Source organism: Stegodyphus dumicola, chromosome 3 (genome assembly GCF_044657685.1).
Source record: "Stegodyphus dumicola isolate Sdum_Otavi_A_Nest chromosome 3, ASM4465768v1".
NCBI lineage: Eukaryota > Metazoa > Arthropoda > Arachnida > Araneae > Eresidae > Stegodyphus > Stegodyphus dumicola.
This window is the reverse complement of record NC_140770.1, coordinates 263,888,466-263,908,744: the sequence shown is the minus strand read 5'-3', so window position 1 is coordinate 263,908,744 and position 20,279 is coordinate 263,888,466. Positions and strand designations below refer to the sequence as shown.

At 34.1% G+C, this 20,279-nt stretch overlaps 1 protein-coding gene across 4 annotated transcripts in view; it reads right to left on the bottom strand.

Moving 5' to 3' along the window:
- Window positions 1-20,279, bottom strand: part of Stacl (SH3 and cysteine-rich domain-containing protein) — a 512,710-nt gene that overhangs the window by 87,338 nt on the left and 405,093 nt on the right. For all 4 annotated transcript variants that reach the window (XM_085814079.1, XM_085814081.1, XM_085814082.1 and 1 more), the window contains exons 10-13: window positions 15,884-16,047; window positions 11,497-11,639; window positions 8,677-8,759; window positions 5,458-5,539 (exon numbers count right to left, since the gene is read on the bottom strand). In XM_085814079.1, coding sequence (XP_085670205.1) covers window positions 5,458-5,539; window positions 8,677-8,759; window positions 11,497-11,639; window positions 15,884-16,047 — 472 coding nt within the window. The remainder of the gene's footprint in view (window positions 1-5,457; window positions 5,540-8,676; window positions 8,760-11,496; window positions 11,640-15,883; window positions 16,048-20,279) is intronic.

Here is a 20,279-nt window from a genome sequence, read left to right as displayed (position 1 = left end):
GCTCTCTCGTTACGGCCTCTTGAATGGCCTGGACCGAGCCGTGGTGCCGTCCTTTTATGACTATTTTCAGTCTGGAGAAGAGGAAGAAGTCTGGAGGAGCGACATCTGGGCTCTACCTGTTCTTAAAAGACTCAGAAAACGAGTCGCCAGCGCCCGTCCAGCAATTGTTGGATCACGGAGGCGCCATGACGACAATTCGCCGAGCAACACACCTTTGCTATCATGGACTTCTTGACCAAACATGGCATCATACAGCTTCCCCAGCCATCCTACAGGTTAGATGCCTCTCCTTCAGATTTCTTCCTCTTCCCCCGACTGAAAAGGGTCATGAAAGAATGGCACCACAGACACACCAGACGATAGACCTCTGACCCAGGTCCATATTCTAGAGGACCCATATAGAGTTGAGATATCTATAGTCCGTGGGACCTCATTCTCGCGGGCGCAACCCCTCGCCCGGCTTTTACAAAGCATTGGGCAGAACGAAAACGTTGCTATGTCAAAACTCTGTCACCTTGCCTCCGGGCACCACCCCATCGGCAAAAATTTCATTGTTTGTGGGTGCTCTGCCCATTCTGTCAGTCCCCGCCACGAGAACTGAATGGGGTCAAACCCCCGGGGACTCGGTCGACGATCTCCGATATAGCTCCACCACAGACAAAGGAACAGACACGACAGTACCAGTACGATCCCTGCCAAGCCTGAACCAACCTGAGTACAATACTCGGGTTCTAGTCCTGTGAAGTGAAATTATATACCCCCGTGGATGAGACTGCCTAGGTAGATCCTAACCAGTACTTCCCAGGCGGTTCGCCTGAGCCAAGCCCCCGAGAGGGAAGAACGGCACCACAGTTAGATCCAGGACATTCAAGAGGCCGTAATAAGGAAGATGAAGAACATTACAGTTTCTGCGTTCCAGAGAGCTTTCAGTTACTGGCAGAGTCGTTGGAAACGCTGTATTGATGCAGAAGGGGCATATTTTGAAAACTAACTAAGTCGATGTGTCAACATTGTGAATAAAATTTAAAAAAAATCACTGCTACTATTTTCCGGACAAACCCTGTAAACTGTATCACCCACGGCATAGGTCTCACAATACTCAACTTTCCCTGCGAAAGTAGCGAAGGCCTTCTTTAAGATGAGAGCGACATACATCAAATTACAGGCTGTACTTTTGCAATAGTTTATTACTGGAAATATATTAGTACTTAGCATAAACACAGTAACTGAACTCATATGCCAAAATATTCTTTCGAATAAGAGACGCTCTACTGCAATTTTATACCTGATAAACCTACCTGATACTGTTCTTGCTATAGATTTCTAAACAGCTTCAGCCAAATGAGGAATCAGTCGGAGATGTTTCTTGTTGGATGGCTAGCTAATATTCCATTACTTGAATCGAAGATGAAAGACCAGTAGAATTTACATTCTGTTTAAGTGACGAGTTTATATCCATGATAAACTCAGTTTTCGCTTCCGTCTATTATTAAACGCTCTACATCCAAGACTGTATGCATTTACCAGTACCAATAATCTTATGACGATAAGACACAATACGTCTTTAAGTCAAAATATCCAATTTGCTTGAAGCATCTTGTGCAGAGCAGGTAAAAATGAATTGCGTACTTTGTCTCTACTTCAACGATTTTCTTTTTGAAGTAGGGCGGTTGTCTCAGTATAATTAGTATAGCAAAGCATGTGTTTAATGGTTTTGAATTAGTTACGTGTTTTATCTGCCTCAAGTATTTAACATATCAGGAATTAAGAAGGATAACAAAACACGCGTAACATTCACTTGCAACACAAAACGAATAAACATGAAGACAAAAAGCCAAAATAAAATTTCATGCTACACTTAACGAATAAACAAGCATTCAGTGATAAAAAAGCCTGTTAGTTCAAACATAAGAGACACGTGACAAGAAAATAAAAGCATATAATACAAAAACACACAAGAAAAGGGAAAGGTTTCATCGGAAAAGGATCACGAAGAAGCTGAAAAATTAAAAATATTTCGTAAGTAGGGCAATAAAAATCATAACCTTAGCATTCTGAAAGATAATGATATGCAAGAAATAAAAAAAGCCATTCATCATATTTTATGAGTGGTTTATAAAACTTCACAGAATTCAGGGATAAGATAGCAAAGAAGAAGAATTTAGGTTTAACTCCCCTAATCCGGGACACAAAACTAGCTTTTTAAATTAACTAAACATGTTTTACATGAATTAGAAGTTTCTATTAGTTAAAGAAAAGACTATTTACTTTCCATCACAATACAAAACAATTAAATTCTTCAAATTAACAGATTTTATAATAGCTTAATTTTATCTTATAATTACTAAAAATACAATCTCTTAATTTTATAATATTATAATCATTAACAAATGCTGTATTAATAGCACACAAAATTATTAGAAACTACAGTACAATTATAATATATAAAAGTTTAGTTATAAACTCAAGTTACTGCGGTTAAAATATAAAAATTATTTAGCAGATAATTCGTTTTCTCATAAAACTTTGTATTTGGCTTCGACTTTCATCAAGACTCTACTGATTTCGAGAGCAAACAGGTACAGGTTCCTCTTCATCAGGAGCAAAGAAATCTGCAACCGAGGGAAAATGTTTGTTGCCTTACCCTTCGTTGCACATTTCTTTTCTCCTGATGAAGAGAGACCTGCACCCGTCTGCCCTCGAATTTGATAAAGGCTTGAATAAAATCTACGTCGTACACAAGGTTAGTGCTTTGATAATTTTATGTTTTACTTTGGAATGTTTCGTTTCTGTCTTAATTCGTTTACTGTTGAAAATTTCTTAGGATTTCTTTAAATAAAATTTCCTGGTCATATATTTCGTAACTTAATCAGTAATACATAACAGAGGAAATGAGAAAGTTATTTGTTGAATAGATGACGCATTTATTCTCTTAATGCTAGTTTGAACAAAACAAAAAAATTAAATGTTAAAAATATATTAAAAATTTTAAATAGTAAAAATATATTAACAGTTTTGAATAAATTAAATATAATTTATTCCTCCTAATGCAGTATTAAATACTGAAATATAAATATTAAATAAAAAATATACTGTCAAATGCAATAAGTTAAATTAATTTTACTAAAAATCTATATGAAATGAAATTAAATTGAATTGATTTCCTAAACTAAAAATTATTAATGCAGCATTTAACAGCTGATGAATAACTATTAGCAAACAGAAATATTTTGCAATTAAATTTAAAGAACGATAATATGGGTATGCAATATAAAGATCTAAAAACATTACAGTAAGAAAAAAACTATGCACATAAATTGCAAATGAAATACAATCAAACAAAGCAAGAAACCAGTAGCAGGAAAGAGAAAAGCAATGGCACAGGAAGATATACATTTAGCATTTGTAATAAATTTACTTGATTATGTATAGAATCATGAAAACCAGTATTCAGATAGTAAATTCTTTTAACTCAGAATTATATAAATATGAGTTAATATATATTTATATAAATATGATAATCAGTGACATCAGTGAAACAATGGAATAAATAATGCAATAATTCTACAAGTTTTATTCATACTAAGATGATAACTGGAGGGTTTTTCCTTTTTTTGAAATACTTTTCTCTTATTTGCCAAAACGCGTAAGATGATTCTTAAATTCTCACATTTTTAGTATAATTTTTTTAATATAATTAACGCATTATATACAGGCTTATTTAAAATTTACGATATAACCTTCGATCTGTTTAAGTTCTTGAGCTCTGAAATATGTAAGAATTCAAAAATATATCATTATTAATTCATAAATCATGCTGAATTTATTGTTAACAAATGGTACAATCCCAAACTTGAAACAACAAATGCCCTGGAGTAAATTAAGAACATTAAAATACTATTGATGGGAGAAATTTAATACTAAAGGCTGCTTTAAGTATCTCCTTGATCAGAAACAGCATAAGTTTAAAATGGCGGAACCATTAGTCTTGCAAATAATAACTCATTTTATGAAAGATATTCATCGTTTGATGCACGAAACTTAGAATACATTTCTATAAAATTTAACCAAAGAAAATAGTAAACAAATTGTTGACAGGTAAAACATTAACTACCAAAGAAGGAGTATTCCGGTGCAGCGGAACAGAACTACTCAACCTAACTCTGTTATGCCAAAAGAACACTGATTCAGTTAAACTGTCAGACTCAGACGATCCCATACGCAAAGCAGCTAGAATGCTATCTATTTTTCATTTTTTATTTTGTTCTCGCATTTACAAGTTTTATATGTCTTTTTCTTGTTTATAATATATTGTACAATTATTTAATATAAGTTTTGTGTTTAAAAAAGAGGATGCGTATCTAATTGAATCACATTACATCGCAACAAGGAGAAAGAATGCTTTTGAAATTTTTTATGATATTGTGAGTACCGGCGGCAGGTAGCGCTTCTGACTTATACATATATATAATTCATGTATAGCATAGAACAATTATTTTAGTGAAGTAATAGTGGTCGTAACGTCAGGAACTTGCTCTAATCGAAGAAAGTTCAAGAGCATTCTGGCGTGTTGTACCATTGGAAACAATCGGCAGACTGAATTAACCACGTCTCCTCAATTTTTCAGTTGTATTTTATATCTCGTGATTCGTTATACTATCTGGAATGATAGCATAGGGTAAACAAGATCATTGTTTTGTCAGCCTTCCTGAAATCGAGAGGCTTTGACGACATACACAGTGCAGAACACTAAAATCTCTTGAAAATGGTCGTGAAGTTATGCCTTTTTGTATTGTCAACTGGAACGAATTATTGCGTCCGCGATGTCAGACCATGTCGTGCGACAGAATTTCCCCAAAATACGATATAATAAATTAAATTAAATTAAAGAAGGAATAAATCATTCTAAAAATTTCAATCGAATTTTCTAGATAAGCGGTTATTCATTTCTTGAAAACTTTTCTTTTAAATTAGTTGACTAGTTAATGCACTATTAAATTAACGCAGAGATGTGATACTAAGGAGCTTGTATTAATAGCGATTATTTTTTGGCATTTTCCAATGAGTATCCTTCGAAAGACTGACAGTCATTCCAAGAAAGGAATTCAAAACTGGTAAATATGCAACGTAAAAAAAAAAAAAAAAAAAAAAAAAAAAAAAAACACCCTTGCTTATAAGTTTGGAATGTTTAACTAACGAAATTTTTGATAATGAGGGGGAGGAGAAGGAAAAAAAGTTACCAGTTTCAGAATAAATAAAAGTTCTTTATGTCATTTCTTTACAACCGTACTCTTTTTATAATTCACAGCCATACTCTCTCCATTGTTAAAAATTCAGTTTCGTATTATTAGAAATGCAAGAGGAGACTCGTAAATTATTCCATGCAAATTCACTCTCTGATGGCATTGGTATTCAAATTACTAAGACTATAATGAATTTTCTGATTATTTTACGTACTTTCGTCCTCCGGTTCAGGGACTGGAATTTTGGTTTCAATTTCTGATGTGGACTTCTGTCTTCGCAACAGTCGCGGTTTTGGCTGGAAGGAAGAAAAAAAAAGTTGCAGTGGCAAAACAGCAATTTTAAAGTGAAGGATTATTAAAGAAATATGTAATTCAAAGAGAATGAATTAATGTGTTTCGCTATTATAAATATGCTTCTCTTTTAGATATATTTTTAGAATGTTCATAAATTTATAAGGTGTTTCTCTCGCTTTCTTAGCATGCCTTCGTAGTGTAGTGGTCAGCACGCTCGGCGCGTATTCGAGAGGTCCGTGATTCGATTCCCGGCGAGGGTATTGCTCACTTTCATAACTCCTGCTTCGAAATAACCTAATGTCTCTAGAAGTAGTATCTCATGTTTTATGGTTTAATTCCTATTTTAATCTGAAATCATTATCTAAGTCTTATGCAATGATTCATCTCAGCATTCATAATCTTATTAGTCATTGAGTTTGAACTCAAAGTATTCATCCATGTGATCTATTAGATGATTACAGATTCCAACATCCCCACCATTGTGATTTATGTCTTTATTATTTCTACCCTATTTTTCTCACTCGAGTCTCTATTTGCTTCTTCTAAATTATTATCCTGCAATCTTCTTATCTCAATCTTCCTCCATTCATATTTACATTTATTTAAGTATTCTTCATTTATGTTCTGAAACTGTTTCTACACCAAAAATAATTTCATTAAAGTATAAAGTATTTCTCCCACCTTCTTAGCATGCCTTCGTGGTGTAGTGGTCAGCACGCTCGACGCGTATTCGAGAGGTTTGTGGTTCGAGTCCCGGTGAGGACATTGCTCATTTTTCACATCCCCTGCTTACAAAAAATTCTAATGTCTCTACAGTGGTGCCTGAACTAAAAGGTGGTGAATAATGATTCTTCACCACCAGAATCTGGCGACTGGGTCCCCTAAACCCCAATCGCGCTTTAAAAGGAAAAGTATATAAGATATTTCTCCCGCCTTCTTAGCATGCCTTCGTGGTTTTAGTGGTCAGCACGCTCGATGCTTAGTCGAGATGTCCGTGGTTCGAATCCAGGCGAGAGCATTGCTCATTTTTAACAACTTCTGCTTCCAAAAATCCCAATGTCTTTACACATTTTGTATAAAATGGTTTTTATTCCTGAAACTAATAATTTTAAATCTAATACGCCTGGCCGTATCTTAGCTTATAATAAATGGTTTGGTTTGGTATATGTGATTACGGTAAAGCCTCGAGGGCTATCTGCTTAAGGAGAGGGATGCCTTCGTGGAGGACTTTCTAAGAGAACTTGCTCATATACACGTTACACATAGGGAAACCACGAAAACTCCCGTGCAACCAGCCCGTTTGCGGGATTCGTGCCTCGGACCGAACTACCAGTGTTGAGCGACTTTACAGTTCGGCCGCTGGTGGGCTTTTATTAAATGATTCAGTGATAATTTATACATGGTTTTCAAAACTTATAACTTATTTGTATGATAATTCGGAATACTACTCATAGCAAAATCATGATTAAGAATATTACACACTGGTAAATGACAGAATATCACTGAATGGCATTTTAGTAAAAAAAAAAAAAAAAAAAAAAAATCAACCTTGAATTAGTCTAATTTATTTATTAACTGACCCATTACAGCAAGTTGTAAATGACATCGAAAATCCGAAAATTTGGAATAAATTATTTCTTTTTTAAAATATTTTTTTATGTAATGATTGTATTTTTTTAAGTATAGGTTCCGGGGAAACGTATAAAAAGTTAGATTTTGTATTTTATACAAATTTTAATTTAAAAAATTTTAAAATACGAAAACATAAATCTCTTCGCGATTTAAACCATTTTATAATTTGGAAATACGTATCTATGGATCAACGGTTGCGAAAATGTAAAAGACACAAAAGGAATTTTGTGACACAGTTTATTCTAGCGATGAACTAAACATTACAGGACTCTCTAATCACGGTTTTCGACCGTAGTAAAAGTTAGCGGTCTAAGTTGAAATTTTTTTTAATTAGACGAATTAAATGCATTAACACAGCTGTGCCCAGCCTTGTGCTCGTTGATCGTTTTGTATGTGCTCGCCAGCCCGATTAGGTACTATGAACAAAAAATACTATTTTAAAATTAACCATTCTTTTATATTTCTTAATTGTTAAAATATAGCAAGCATTGATAGTCATAAGAGATATCTTGCAAAACGTTATGAAATAATCGATTGCTGACTGATGAACTTTATAGAGAACATGGAATCTTATTGCTTCATTCCAATGTTGGATGGCTCAGCAGGGAAAAAGTACTTCAACGATTTGTAAGAACTTCTTTCACCAGTAAAGCAGTTTTTGGAATCCGGAAACGAAAATTATAAAGAATTGGACCATAATAATTGGTTATCTGTAGATCGGATTAACAGCTTCTCAGTTCAGTTTGTTCAGCTAAACTGAACAAACTGAACGAAGATCTTCAGGGAAAAGAAAAACCCTTTTTCAATTGACTGGGACTGTAACTGCTTTTCAGATTTAAATAAAAATAAAAATAAAATAAAATAAAAAATGTGGATAAATCAGATGAAAGAAAAAAATTCACCCATTTTTTCTGAATTTATCAAGCCATATTAATAACCAAAAGGCATTGAAAAATAATTTTGAACTCTGCTCTGATTTCCATAAAGTTCAACCAATATTATTATTCATCTCAAAAACATTTGCCGAAATTAATATTTAAGATGTATCACATAAGATTGGAAAATGTTTAACAAAAATGTTGATGTTTTGGAAATGTGCTCGCAATAGGCCAAAGGTTGGGCACCACTGCATTAACAGAAAAAACAAAGAATTGATAGAGGCAATAAATTGGCTTTTGCTTCTCGCTCGTGGTGCCATCTATTAGCAAATATAAGAAGTTAAGCGGTAGGAATTCCGGCGTCCCTGAAGATGGTTAGTAATTTTGCGGTTCGATCCTGCAATATGTCTTGATGGCTCTTACATTAAACGTTTCCTTCAGACGTTCGTAGATTTTTCTAGAACGTTCGAACGTTCACTTATATTCGTAAGTAATACATCAGGTTAGGCGGGTGAGGGGAAAGGAAATATTCTACATAACACAATATAAATGCTATGATTAATAAAATTTATTTTCATCGAAAATAAGAAATATCTAATAAAAAAAATAAAATCGCAAAATATACATACCTGACAGGGTCCAATTTTGTCTTGGCATTCAGCATGTACGTTTAGCTTGCACATCTTACATTTTAGACCTTGCCTTGAATGACCTAAGTAAAATGAGTAATTAAATTCTTAGTCAAAACAGTATTCTAGATTTTTCATGATATAAAAATTTCACTACAGTATTCAGACATGCAGATAATAATGCTTAGAAAAACAATTGTTTCGTCTCAAAACTCTAATGGAATGAACATGAATTTCGATAAACAGCAATGCCAGGCAGAATTACCGCATGGTAGTTTTTATGTTGTAGTTTACTACTGTCAGCAGCAGCAGTCTGACAGATTATAAATTGCTTTAGTTCCTTTCTATAAACTGTATTTTGTTATGTAAAAGAAGTTGTAAAAAACTAAAAAAGGTATTTACAAAACTTGTATATTAATGTATTGTTATAACTGAGATCACGATAGTGCTGCTTTATGAATTAAGATCAGTTGCAGAAAAGTTTGGGTAATACTTTTACTGGCAACTGTCCTGAATACTACAGTGGTTAATGGAGGTTAATGCGAACCCAAGTGTATCAGCTTGAGTTCCATGTAACGCTTAGCTGTTGTGTTGGCAACTTTTGTTGTTGGATGTAAGATCGGTCGGCTCCTGGGCAGCGCTCTGAAGGATGAGACAGCTAAATGACAAATGAATCTAATCATTTCCGACGAACGCTTGATAAGCAAGCATCCAGCAACTGGGAAGAAAAACTCCTCTAGAGCATCTGTTAATGCGCTTTTATGTTTGCTACTTGTCTAATTACCTTATGACAAAGTACTTGATTTATTTTTCCACTTATTTAAAAAACGTTTTTAAAAATACACCTTAAAAACTATTTATGTAACAGAGCATTATGATACAAATTTATGCAATGCTTCCTTGTATTATCACATTTCAATTTCTGTTATGCTGTAACATGTAGATGTTCACCTCGTATTTTGGTTGCAATCGGCCGCACCAAATGTATATAAATATATTTATATATATATCCACTCTGTTACCCGGCGCAGTGATCTCAGTTTCTTTACTCTTATGTGTTTGTAAATTGTACATTTTTTGCTTTAAAAATGATTGAATTATGTTGTTCTTATCTTCCGGTTAAGGTTTTTATGCCTTTAGTAAATCTGTATGCAATATGTTTAGAATTATCAACAATTTTAAAGTTGTTTAAGTGCCGCTAAGCCTAAGAACTTTTTGGTGGCGGCCATTGCTTGTTTACATTTGAAACAGCAGAATAGTGAATTTTTTGCCAATCTAGAGAAACTTAGCTGCGCAACGACAAAGATAACGCCTTCATTTATTATTGCGAATTAAATCATGCTTAATCCTTTCTGGAATTTCTTCGAGGAAATAAGTGTTCAAGATTTACTTCGTAATTTTTAATGCAGATATTTTGAATTTTTATGTATTTTTGCCTTCTCGCGAAGTGAGAACTAGATTAATTGAATGAGAAATACTCAATCGTCTGTGAAAAACTGTTTTTTTTTTTTAATTATTAATTTGTTTGCTTAATTTCTTTTATTCTTCGTTCTAGCTTTATTATAGTATATGAATAGAACATGTGGCAATGATTAAATAATTCTTTAAATGATATAAATTTTGTGCATTCTGAGTTATAATATGAACGAAATATAATACTGTTAAGTGAACCTAGCGCCAGAGTGTCGCTATGGTAAACAAATAGAGTGAATTTTAAAGAATGCATTTATTCTATTGTGGTTTATGCGCTGTCGGCGAAGTAGATTTAATTCAATCCAATAAGTTTAAATGAAATACAAGAAAAATGCGTATAATTTAATATTTCGTACAAGGAAGTCATGTGGTGTACACATCAGATTTTTTATTTATGTAGAAAAGGTACTTAGGAATAGTATCGCTGATAATGAATTGTTTTTGAAACAGAGTATGATACTACAAGCAATTCATGCAGTCATTACGTTTTACAAAGTAAATTTCTGTTATTTAAGGTATCCGACTGCGTTCTAATCGTCAAATTTGATAAAATTAAAAAAAAAAAAAAAAAAAAAAAAAAAAATTTTTTTAGTCTTATAGATCAAGTTTCTCCAAACTACTTTTATATAGCCTCTCCATTTAGAAGTAGAAATTTGATTTGCACGAAACATCTGAATTACATTTAACTATGCCAAGAAACTGAATAGATTTAAAAGAAAGAATCATATCATCGGCACAATACCCAAACCGTGAAACTGCAATTTTTGTTGTTCAATTTAAAGGCTTTCTATTTTGTATACTATTTTATACGAACTTTCTATTTCTATTTTGTGTTCTATAAATCTACGCATGTTTAAGACACAATAACACGCCGAGCAAATACTAATTCAGAAGTCAAACAACAAAAATCAGCGTTATGTTTTCAAATTTTCACAGGATTAGTTTCGATTAAAACCATCGAAATTCTCAGCTGCAAAAACGCAAAATTTTGCAGCTGAGGATAGTGGTTCGGTAAAACCATTGAAACTAGTCCTGTGAAAATTTGAAAACATAACGCTGATTTTTGTTGTTTGACTTCTGAACATGTTTCTTCGTATTTTGCGTATTTTTAATTACTCACCTATTTACTATTGCTGAATGGTTTTTCGGTGTTTAGCATAATGCCAAAAGAGACAGTGGCCTTTGAGATGCATGCGCAAGGTAACTGCGCAGTGGTTTCAACTCGACCTATTTTCCTTTGAGTTTTTAAAGCGAAAATCTCAATTTACTCAAACCAATGATTTTCCAGATTCGCGGTTTTCGGGTAGTGCCTAGGATACGCCGTTAAATAAACTTAAGAAATATTACCTCTAAGTATTTCTTTACAATGATCACAAGCAGTTATTTTTTTGTATGTGTATTCTTGAAACACGTGTGCTACGTCCAGAGTGCCGGGTACAGCTGACAAGGGGCGGGAACCACTCTTTCCGCTCTTCTTGTCACCATCATTCCTATATATGAAAACAGAAGTTTTCTGCATTCTTGAAACTATAGAAACAAATGTAATCGTGTTCTCAACTTAACTTTCATTTAAGACATAATGAATAATTTTGTTGCATCTGGCGACAGTTTTGACTAAGAATTAAGTGAATGTTTAAAATACATTGCAGTTAACTTATATAAATTCTTGTTTGCATTTAATGGCGTTTCATTTTAAAAATATTTGCACTATTGTATAAAGGCTTTCTATTTTGTATACTATTTTATACATACTTTCTATTTTGTGTACTATAAATCTACGCATGGTTCTTCGTATTTTGCGTTATTTTTAATTACTGCCTAGGTTTTCTGGATATGTCTTCAAAATTATTATATTTCAGTTTGTTAAGTTCAAAATTCTGAAAACCGATGATCGCTTCTTATGCCGAGTGTGGCAACAAAGTTTTATCCTAAAATTGGTAAAATGTTGCTAAATTTGGCGAATTTCAAGAATATTTGAGAAACTTTGGAAGTCATATGCGCATTCACAGGAATTTTACTACATGATTTTGCAATTAAATGCAAATTCTTCTCCCGTGTACCCTGCGGAAAAATTGTTAATGGCTAAAAAATTGTGAGCTACTTCAGTTTAGAGTTCAACATCGAAATTGAAGTGAGTTGTGAGTAACTTAGAGAGAGTCTTTCGATATTTACCTATGTGAGACAGTTAGTAACTTCAATGCTCTTTTGAAATCCAACGTGATATACTTTCAAGCTCATATTTGGAAATTTAGAACTCCTAAAACCAAAACTAAACCCAGTGGCGTAAACAGCCCTAACGGGCCAAGGCCTGCAGTGCCCCGTAATCTGCTTTCTTGACTGTGGGGACGGGGTGCATAAGCATATGCCCTGAACATGTGGTCAGCTTGTCGCAGGACCTCCAGTGTTTAGTCTTCAAGCGAACTTGGTATTCATTTTATCGACTCAAGGGATGAAAGGCTGAGTCGACCTTCCCCAGCCCGGGATTCGAACACCGGACCTGTGGTGCTGCTGTGCGATGTGCTAGCCACTGCGCCACCGGCCTCTTTAGAACTCTTGGTGATTCTAGATTTTTGTGATCGAGTCTGCGTTGTTCTTCCCTATTATAAGAAGAGTCTAGATGACAGGACCTGATTTCAGTCTAAGCTAACAATCTGCGGGCTATAAACATTCTATAGTAGTACTTCATGATGTTGTTTTGCCTTCTTGAAAACAAGAAAAATAGATGCTGGACCTACAGGTCGCAGCTTATCTTAGTGAACTAAATAAAATAAGAAAGAATGATATGCCTGGGCCTTAGCTAGGCTCTACTCGGAAACATCTACGAAACTGTTGGAATCATATTCAACTGAACCACACTAAGTATGGCTTTTGGGAATAGTAGAGGTCTTTTATATTTTGTCTTACCTATTTATGCAAAAAATAGATTTAGTAGTAGATTTAGTAGTAATCAAAGACGGCTGACCACTCAGCCGGCGCGTATATACTGCAGAACCCCTTTTGAGCAGCAGCAGGCGAGATCTCGCCGATTCCAATAAGATAAGAAGTTTTCCCGCGTAACTCACAAGTAAACCCTCTCTCCTTTGATACCGGTTTGCTGGAAGTCCAAATATTTCCTGGAAGCTTATATCACAAACAGAAAAACTGTGAAGTCTTAGCGGCAGAGGGACAAGTGTTTAGAAGCTATAGAACCCACAAAGTCATTGAAGTGTGTATAGATGGACATATTCCCGTAATGAAGTCTCTATTTCTTTTATTCATGCATTCATTCATGCGTCTTCATGCATTATCTGCCTCCGAAGTACCTGATTGTAAAGTTCTACAAAACGAACTGGTACCTGATGGATTTACGGGAAACATCCGGCCTCTGGATATTAATTTTTTTCAGACAGTACAAATCTTTTGTTCGTTACATAACGAGCACAATCATTATCGAGACACAGGAGCACATTTGGTATCGCGATAGTTTTATGACCCTGCAGTCCTTTTTACTATATCGATTCAGCGCTTCTCGTTTTAAAAACTTGATTAAGTATGCCTTTTATAAGGGCAGATACTTGGACAACGAACCTGGAATGTGGATTGCACCAATGGATGACTGCTTCGATTCATTGACAAATAATGAGTGTGCAAAGTGTGAGGCTATCGCTTTCGTAAAATGTGCCCATTGTGAACTGTCTTTCTGCCTGTCTCACTGTTTATTTGATGAATTGCACATGGATTGTCTCTTGTAATAGATTTTGTTGAAGTCAATACCAAGTCCCATTTTCAATATTCCAACGTACATTGTTTCTTTTTAACGAGTTATTTCTTCCTTTATATTGAGATCTCCACCTTCTCCACCTTCATATAAATACGTGAAACAAGCATTATAACGACTTTTGGTTTCATGTTTCCAACCCTTTTCTGATAATTTGTGAGCTCTATAGCTCCTAAAAGCTTGTTCCTCTACCCCTAAGATTTCACAGTTTTTCTACCTTGTGACATAAGCTTTCAGAAAATGTATAGTTTTGCGGGAAACTAGTATCAAAGGAGAGAAGGTTTACTTGTCAATATATATTTTTAAAGTGCGCTTTTTCTTATTATGGGATACCGCCTATAGAAATTGCAGCTTGCGAAGTCTATCTGTAGGGTTTTTAATTTATCTGTCACAAATTAATGAATAATATCGAAAATCGTACAGATTAAGTAAAATTAAACCACCTACACATGGTTTTGTATTTCAGAAAAACAAAATTGAGCATTATTTTATTATTGCATGAAAGTTACGAATTTCTTAGTGTAGTGGCCTATAGCTTCGAATGTCTGCCTGCTTATAGGTTTGTAGCCGTAGTTTTAAAAATTCGCATGGTATAACAATGGAGCTACATAGCATCATACACTGACTTGGATAAGCATTGATCGTCACATCTTATGAAAGTCTGCAATCCTTCATAAGCTTTCTTCCGCTTTCGCTGCATATTGTCTTCGTCTTCATCCTCCTCCCTTCCTTTTGATAATTTTTCTCTTTTCCTTGTACATGACCGATTTTTTGTCATCTTGGGAGCGGCGAGCAATGGAAATGACATTATATACTATATCTGTCTAAGCTTGTATCTCATTTTAACCAATACTTTATTTTCTCCGAAAATGTAATTAAAACCAAGATATCGGCCACAGACGCCGATTGTGTTTTAAAACGAAAGAATCTTGACTCGTTATTTAAGAACATGATCATAAGCCACAATATGAGTCAGCAGAGACGAAAAATGATCTTTACATCTTTCTGAGCAAGAGGTAAAGTACATCTTGGGTATTTCTATGGAATTGTTTTTGAAAATTATGGACCCTACATTCAAAGTTCGACGTATAAAATGGGTCGGTAAATCATCTTTATATTTTAGATAATTCCTTGATGTGTTGGTTCGATAAGACATGCTACGTTGAGCGGCAGAAACGTAATATAAGTTTTTCCACATACAAATATTTAGACTGTATGTGGGATTCGCTTCAATTCCATACTCATTGGATATTCGTTTCATCTCATACATCTTAAGTGTAGGTTTAGGCCCTCTAAAGTGCTGTTATTTTGAAATTACCGGTTCATTGGGTAACGGTTGCGAGAGATTTTATTGTAGCTCTTATGGGAATACATATTTCATGGAATTATTCTTAAGCTTTCCTAAATTGTTCTTGGAATAATTTGTTAATTTTATTGACAATGAAATAAAGTACTTAATTCCATCATACATGGATTTGAGAAAGTGTCTACGTGCTTTATTTCCTTCAATATTGACTTTAGATACACATTTTAAGTTGCAAAGCTTCTCAAAATTACACGCAGAGTTTTATGAAAATAGTTCTAACACTAGTGCAAGAACAGTGCGATGATGAAAATTTTGAAATGTTTACATTATCTCCGTAAATTGTAAAGTAAAATTAGTAAAATATGTATTTTTCTTTAATAAATTAAGTACGAAATGTTCTTTAATTTACAAAATTTGCGAAGATTTTTACAAAACAAAATTGCTGACTGAGAACAAATTTTAATGTGTATTTACGACCGAAATAAAAGATTTCCTAAATTTTAACTAAACTTAATGAGGCAACTACTAAAAAAAACAAGCTTGCTTTAACAAATGCTTAACATTTCAGGAAAATTATTTTACAGTATTTGAAAAAACAATTATGATAAAAACTATTAATTTTATGCATGCTTCTTGTAATTGGTTGTTAAAAATAAGAACAGTAAAATTACTTGTCTGCAAGGCTACCACTACTGGCAGTTTTCAAATTTAGGAAGGCTTTCAACCACTTGTTCTTCGCAGTACCGCTTCCTGTACTGGCAGTAGACTGTTTCCGTTCCTTTAAGTGATTGCCATCGAGAGTCTGATCATTTTTACTGGATGTAAACAGATCCAACTGAAAAAAAATTATCAAAATTAACCCTGGCGTTATATACCATAAAGGTTTAAATTTTATGCCAGAAGCTTTCTGACGTTAAAGAAGGTTGATTGATTGCAGAAAATCAAGTAATATAAAGCATTTAATTTGAGAGGACTGGATTGAATTATTGTTGGGACTTGCCCTTTTTATTGGATAAAAAAAATCTTATAAAAATATTTGGAAAACATCTTAGACCATTCTTAATGCTTTAAATAACAATAAACAGAATAAATCTTATTTGTGCAAAACAGGCCGTGTAAAACAACCGTTAAGACGGGAACTAGCTGGTGATGTTCAGTAAAATTCAAGAAAATGACATCATCAGTGTTAACAACAGCAATTCAGGATAGATTGACTAATGCTAAACATTATTTTCTTTCTAAAAAAAGCATATTTAGTGAGAAACTGCTGCATCACTCTTCGACCGTTAAAATCCGTTGCGCGTATTCTTCGAGTTTCATTCAGTATTACCTAAGACATAATGGAGAAACACAGTGTGTTATCTGTTATCAAATCTTAAGTATATAAAGTAAGTAGGCACTATATCAGTTTGCATAAATCAAAATACTACTAATACTAGAGAAATGCCAGGAGTTGTGTATTTAATGATTTGAAGCTTAAACGAACTAGACAGAAGAATATCTTTCAGCAGAACGAATAGACGAAATATCTTGCAGCCATCAAGAACCCAATGGTTTAAAGGTATCTTATGAGGTATGTTTAGAACAAGCTAAACACATTCATAAAAACATGTGATGGTTTTTTTCTCATTTTTTATATCATGATTTTATTAGATATACATAATGTATATGTGATACATTATTATCCTATGATTAAACATTCAATTCTAAATTTTATTATATGATATATTGTGTATTATTCTATATTTTATTTTCTTAAGAGTTAAAATTATCACATGACCACCTGAGCTAGTCAAGAAACCAAGAAATTTAAAACAGTCCAGGTGGGAAATTTGATAAATATCCATGGCCAACACATTCAAATACCTATATATTATATAATCCTGTATATTCTGTATATTCCCTATATATAATAGATCCCATATATTCTAAATTCTAAGTTTTATCATGTGATATATTATGCATTACTCTGTATTATTATATATTTTATTTTCTATATTTTAAGTATTATTTAAAATTTTTATGATATATTTTGTTTTAGCATTTTATTCCAAATTTGGAAAATTCAAACTTTTATTACATGACACATTATGTATTATTCTATACTTCATGCATCACTCTACATTTTATATTCTATTTTTTATGTCAAGTATTATTATAAATTTGTCATATATTCTATGCTAGCTTAATAAAAACTTGTTTTATTAGATTTCCCTCCTTTCTCAAAGTACAAAGTGTTACAGATCTGATCTCCTCCTGTCGATTAATAATTGATACACCCATTACACAGTAACCCTTCTTATGACCCTTCTAGTTTTCTTTTAATAACCTTTCTCCCTTCTTAGTCCTCCTCTCTTAATATTAAACTTCTTAACCTCCCTCTAAAGAACTATCATCAGCTTTATTCTTCTTCTTATAGTCGGTTAGTTATTGGGAGCTATACCTGTTCGATCTTAAATGAAGTTTTTGGTGCTCCCAACACTTTTAGCTGTACCTGATTTTATTAGAGTTATTAAATATATTGACAAAAGTATTACAACATACTACTGTATTCCGTCGATTTTAACAGATATTTAACATCTACAAAACTGTTTGAAAAATTGAACAAACATCGAATCGATGGCGTTATATAAGACGGCTCAGGAGTAATTATGTTTCAATTAAAGCTGTAAGATTACAAAACGAGGTAAAGAAAGGTGATCTCAATAAGTCCTACCTACGTACAAAGAAATAATTAACACGAAATATCAGTAAGTTTTCGATCGATGGATCTGTCAAAATTATTTTATCTGACAGATAGAATAATTTTTTACAACAACGGATCGAAAGACAAGGATGATTGGAATGTCCAGTCCTTTCCCTCAGCATTCCTGGATTAACTCATAGAGGTAGCGGGGGGAGGGTTCCTGGCTTCTTTCATCTGACACCAGCAAACATTTTCCTTTGGAACTACTTCAAAGACTACATCTATGATACTTCAAACATTGACGATATGGGGCTATCTTCAAGGAGTTCAGTAAATGTTCAGTTGATTCGAATGCAGTGAATGCAAATATGTCGCTTTTCATCTCCAAGTACGCTTCGACTTTCAGGGCTGATGATTACAAGATGCTGAAGATGACAGATTATTGAGTTGAAATACGTAAACTTACATTTTACATGTAATTTTGTAATTTTTAACTTTTTTTTCCATTTATTTTGAATTATATTCTTCACCAGTTTTTGAATCGCGTCAATTTAAGCAATTTTAACTCTTGCGCTACCCAATGCAACTACAGTATGAAAGCTATGTAGTAATGAGCTTATCAAAGATATGTGGCGAGGTATCCCCCTGAGCATGCTAGTGTTTGATACAGTCACAATTATGAATCAGAATCAGTCAGAATGAGTCACAGTTATGAATGTGTAAAGAGAACAGTGACATAAAAACGATTTCTGAGCCATGAGAAGCCAGCTTGCTTCAGCTCCGTACAATTTCAAGCAATAAACCATTTAAGGGGGACCTGAGAAAGTAATTCTAATTATTGCCTGACAATTTTCTTTTGACACATTGCTTGAAACGAAAGAAAGAACGAGCTTCAAAATTGGCAAAATAACTAATGTCAGCTCATAAGCGAATAAAAATAAGAATAGTACAGAATTAATTTAAAATAATGTTCCACCACCGAGCCTTGCGATAGCTCAAGAAAGCGGCTCAGGCGAAACATACTCATAATACTGATTAAGTATAATATTGAATCACAGTCATAATAATTATGATTCATAATAAGAATAATTAATAATACTCATAATCTCATACTAATCATAATCATTATACTCATAATAATCTCATAATCACTCTAATGCACATAATCGTAATATTGACTCGTAATCGTAATAATGACTCATAATATTGAAACGGTAGCACACTCGGTGTGTATTCGAGAGGTCCAGGTTCGAGCCCCGGCGAGGGCAATGTACATTTTTCACATCTCCTACTAGATAATTACCTAATAATTCTACAAATGGCGCCCAAACTAAAATGCGGCGGACAATAAATCGTCATCACCAGGATTTGACGACTGGGTCCCCTAATCCCCAGTCGCCATTTAAAAGGCAGTATGATATAAAGCATTTTCTTCCTCCTTCCATCATGCCTTCGTGATGTAACAGTAGCACACTCGGCGTGTATTCGAGACGTCCAAGGCTTGAGTTCTTTAGCCGAAGCTGTACAAAAATAATTAACTGAGTTGGTCCGTAATTAAACCTCACCGGCGGATCTTAAAGCTGCGTTCAGACGGGAGCGCAGAGGGTATAAGTAGTTAAAGCCGAGCTCTGTTGCCAAGGCAAGCAGTCTGTGCTACGTCACAAAATCTGGTTTAGGGCTCGTGACATAGGGTTCAAAGTTTTCAACTTTACGCTGACTTTGGGATAAGCGTCGATCAATGACAGCGAAGATAAAACGAAGCGGCGTTCTACAGAAGATTTCGCTGTTACAAAACAAGCAGAAAGAACGCGGGAAATCAATCGAGCAGGAGAACAGCGCGGGAAAATTGTAAACACATCCACGCATGCGCAAATTTAGCTTTTCTCATTGGCCACGGCTTACACACCGTTTTCGCAGGTGTGAACGGAGCTCCCGTATTTTATGCCCTTATTACTATGCCTCTATGTCCCTTACGCCGCCGTTTGAACGCAGCCTAACAGGCCGGAGTAAGATAGGCTTAACCAACGACGTGGCCCGAAGGCAGAACACGCCCTACTGAGAAATTCTGAGCTCTTCTACGGACGTGACTGAACTTCTCATTGAATACTGGTTCTACTTCATTTACGTAAAGCACGATGCTGAAATCTCATTATGGGAGTTGTAGGTGAAAAAGAAGAATTTAAAAGAAAGAGTTTCAAAATTAAAAATAGTTATTTGAAAATTAAAATAATCCCTACGACTTTAAATAAGAGACTTTTCCAAATAGCGAACCTGACAAGGAAATGGATTTTCAGCTGGTAGCATGATTTCCAGAAACTAGAAGCGAAGGAATGAATTCACCGTGCATCTCTTCTGAGTTCAGTTAGAATGGGCAAAGTCAG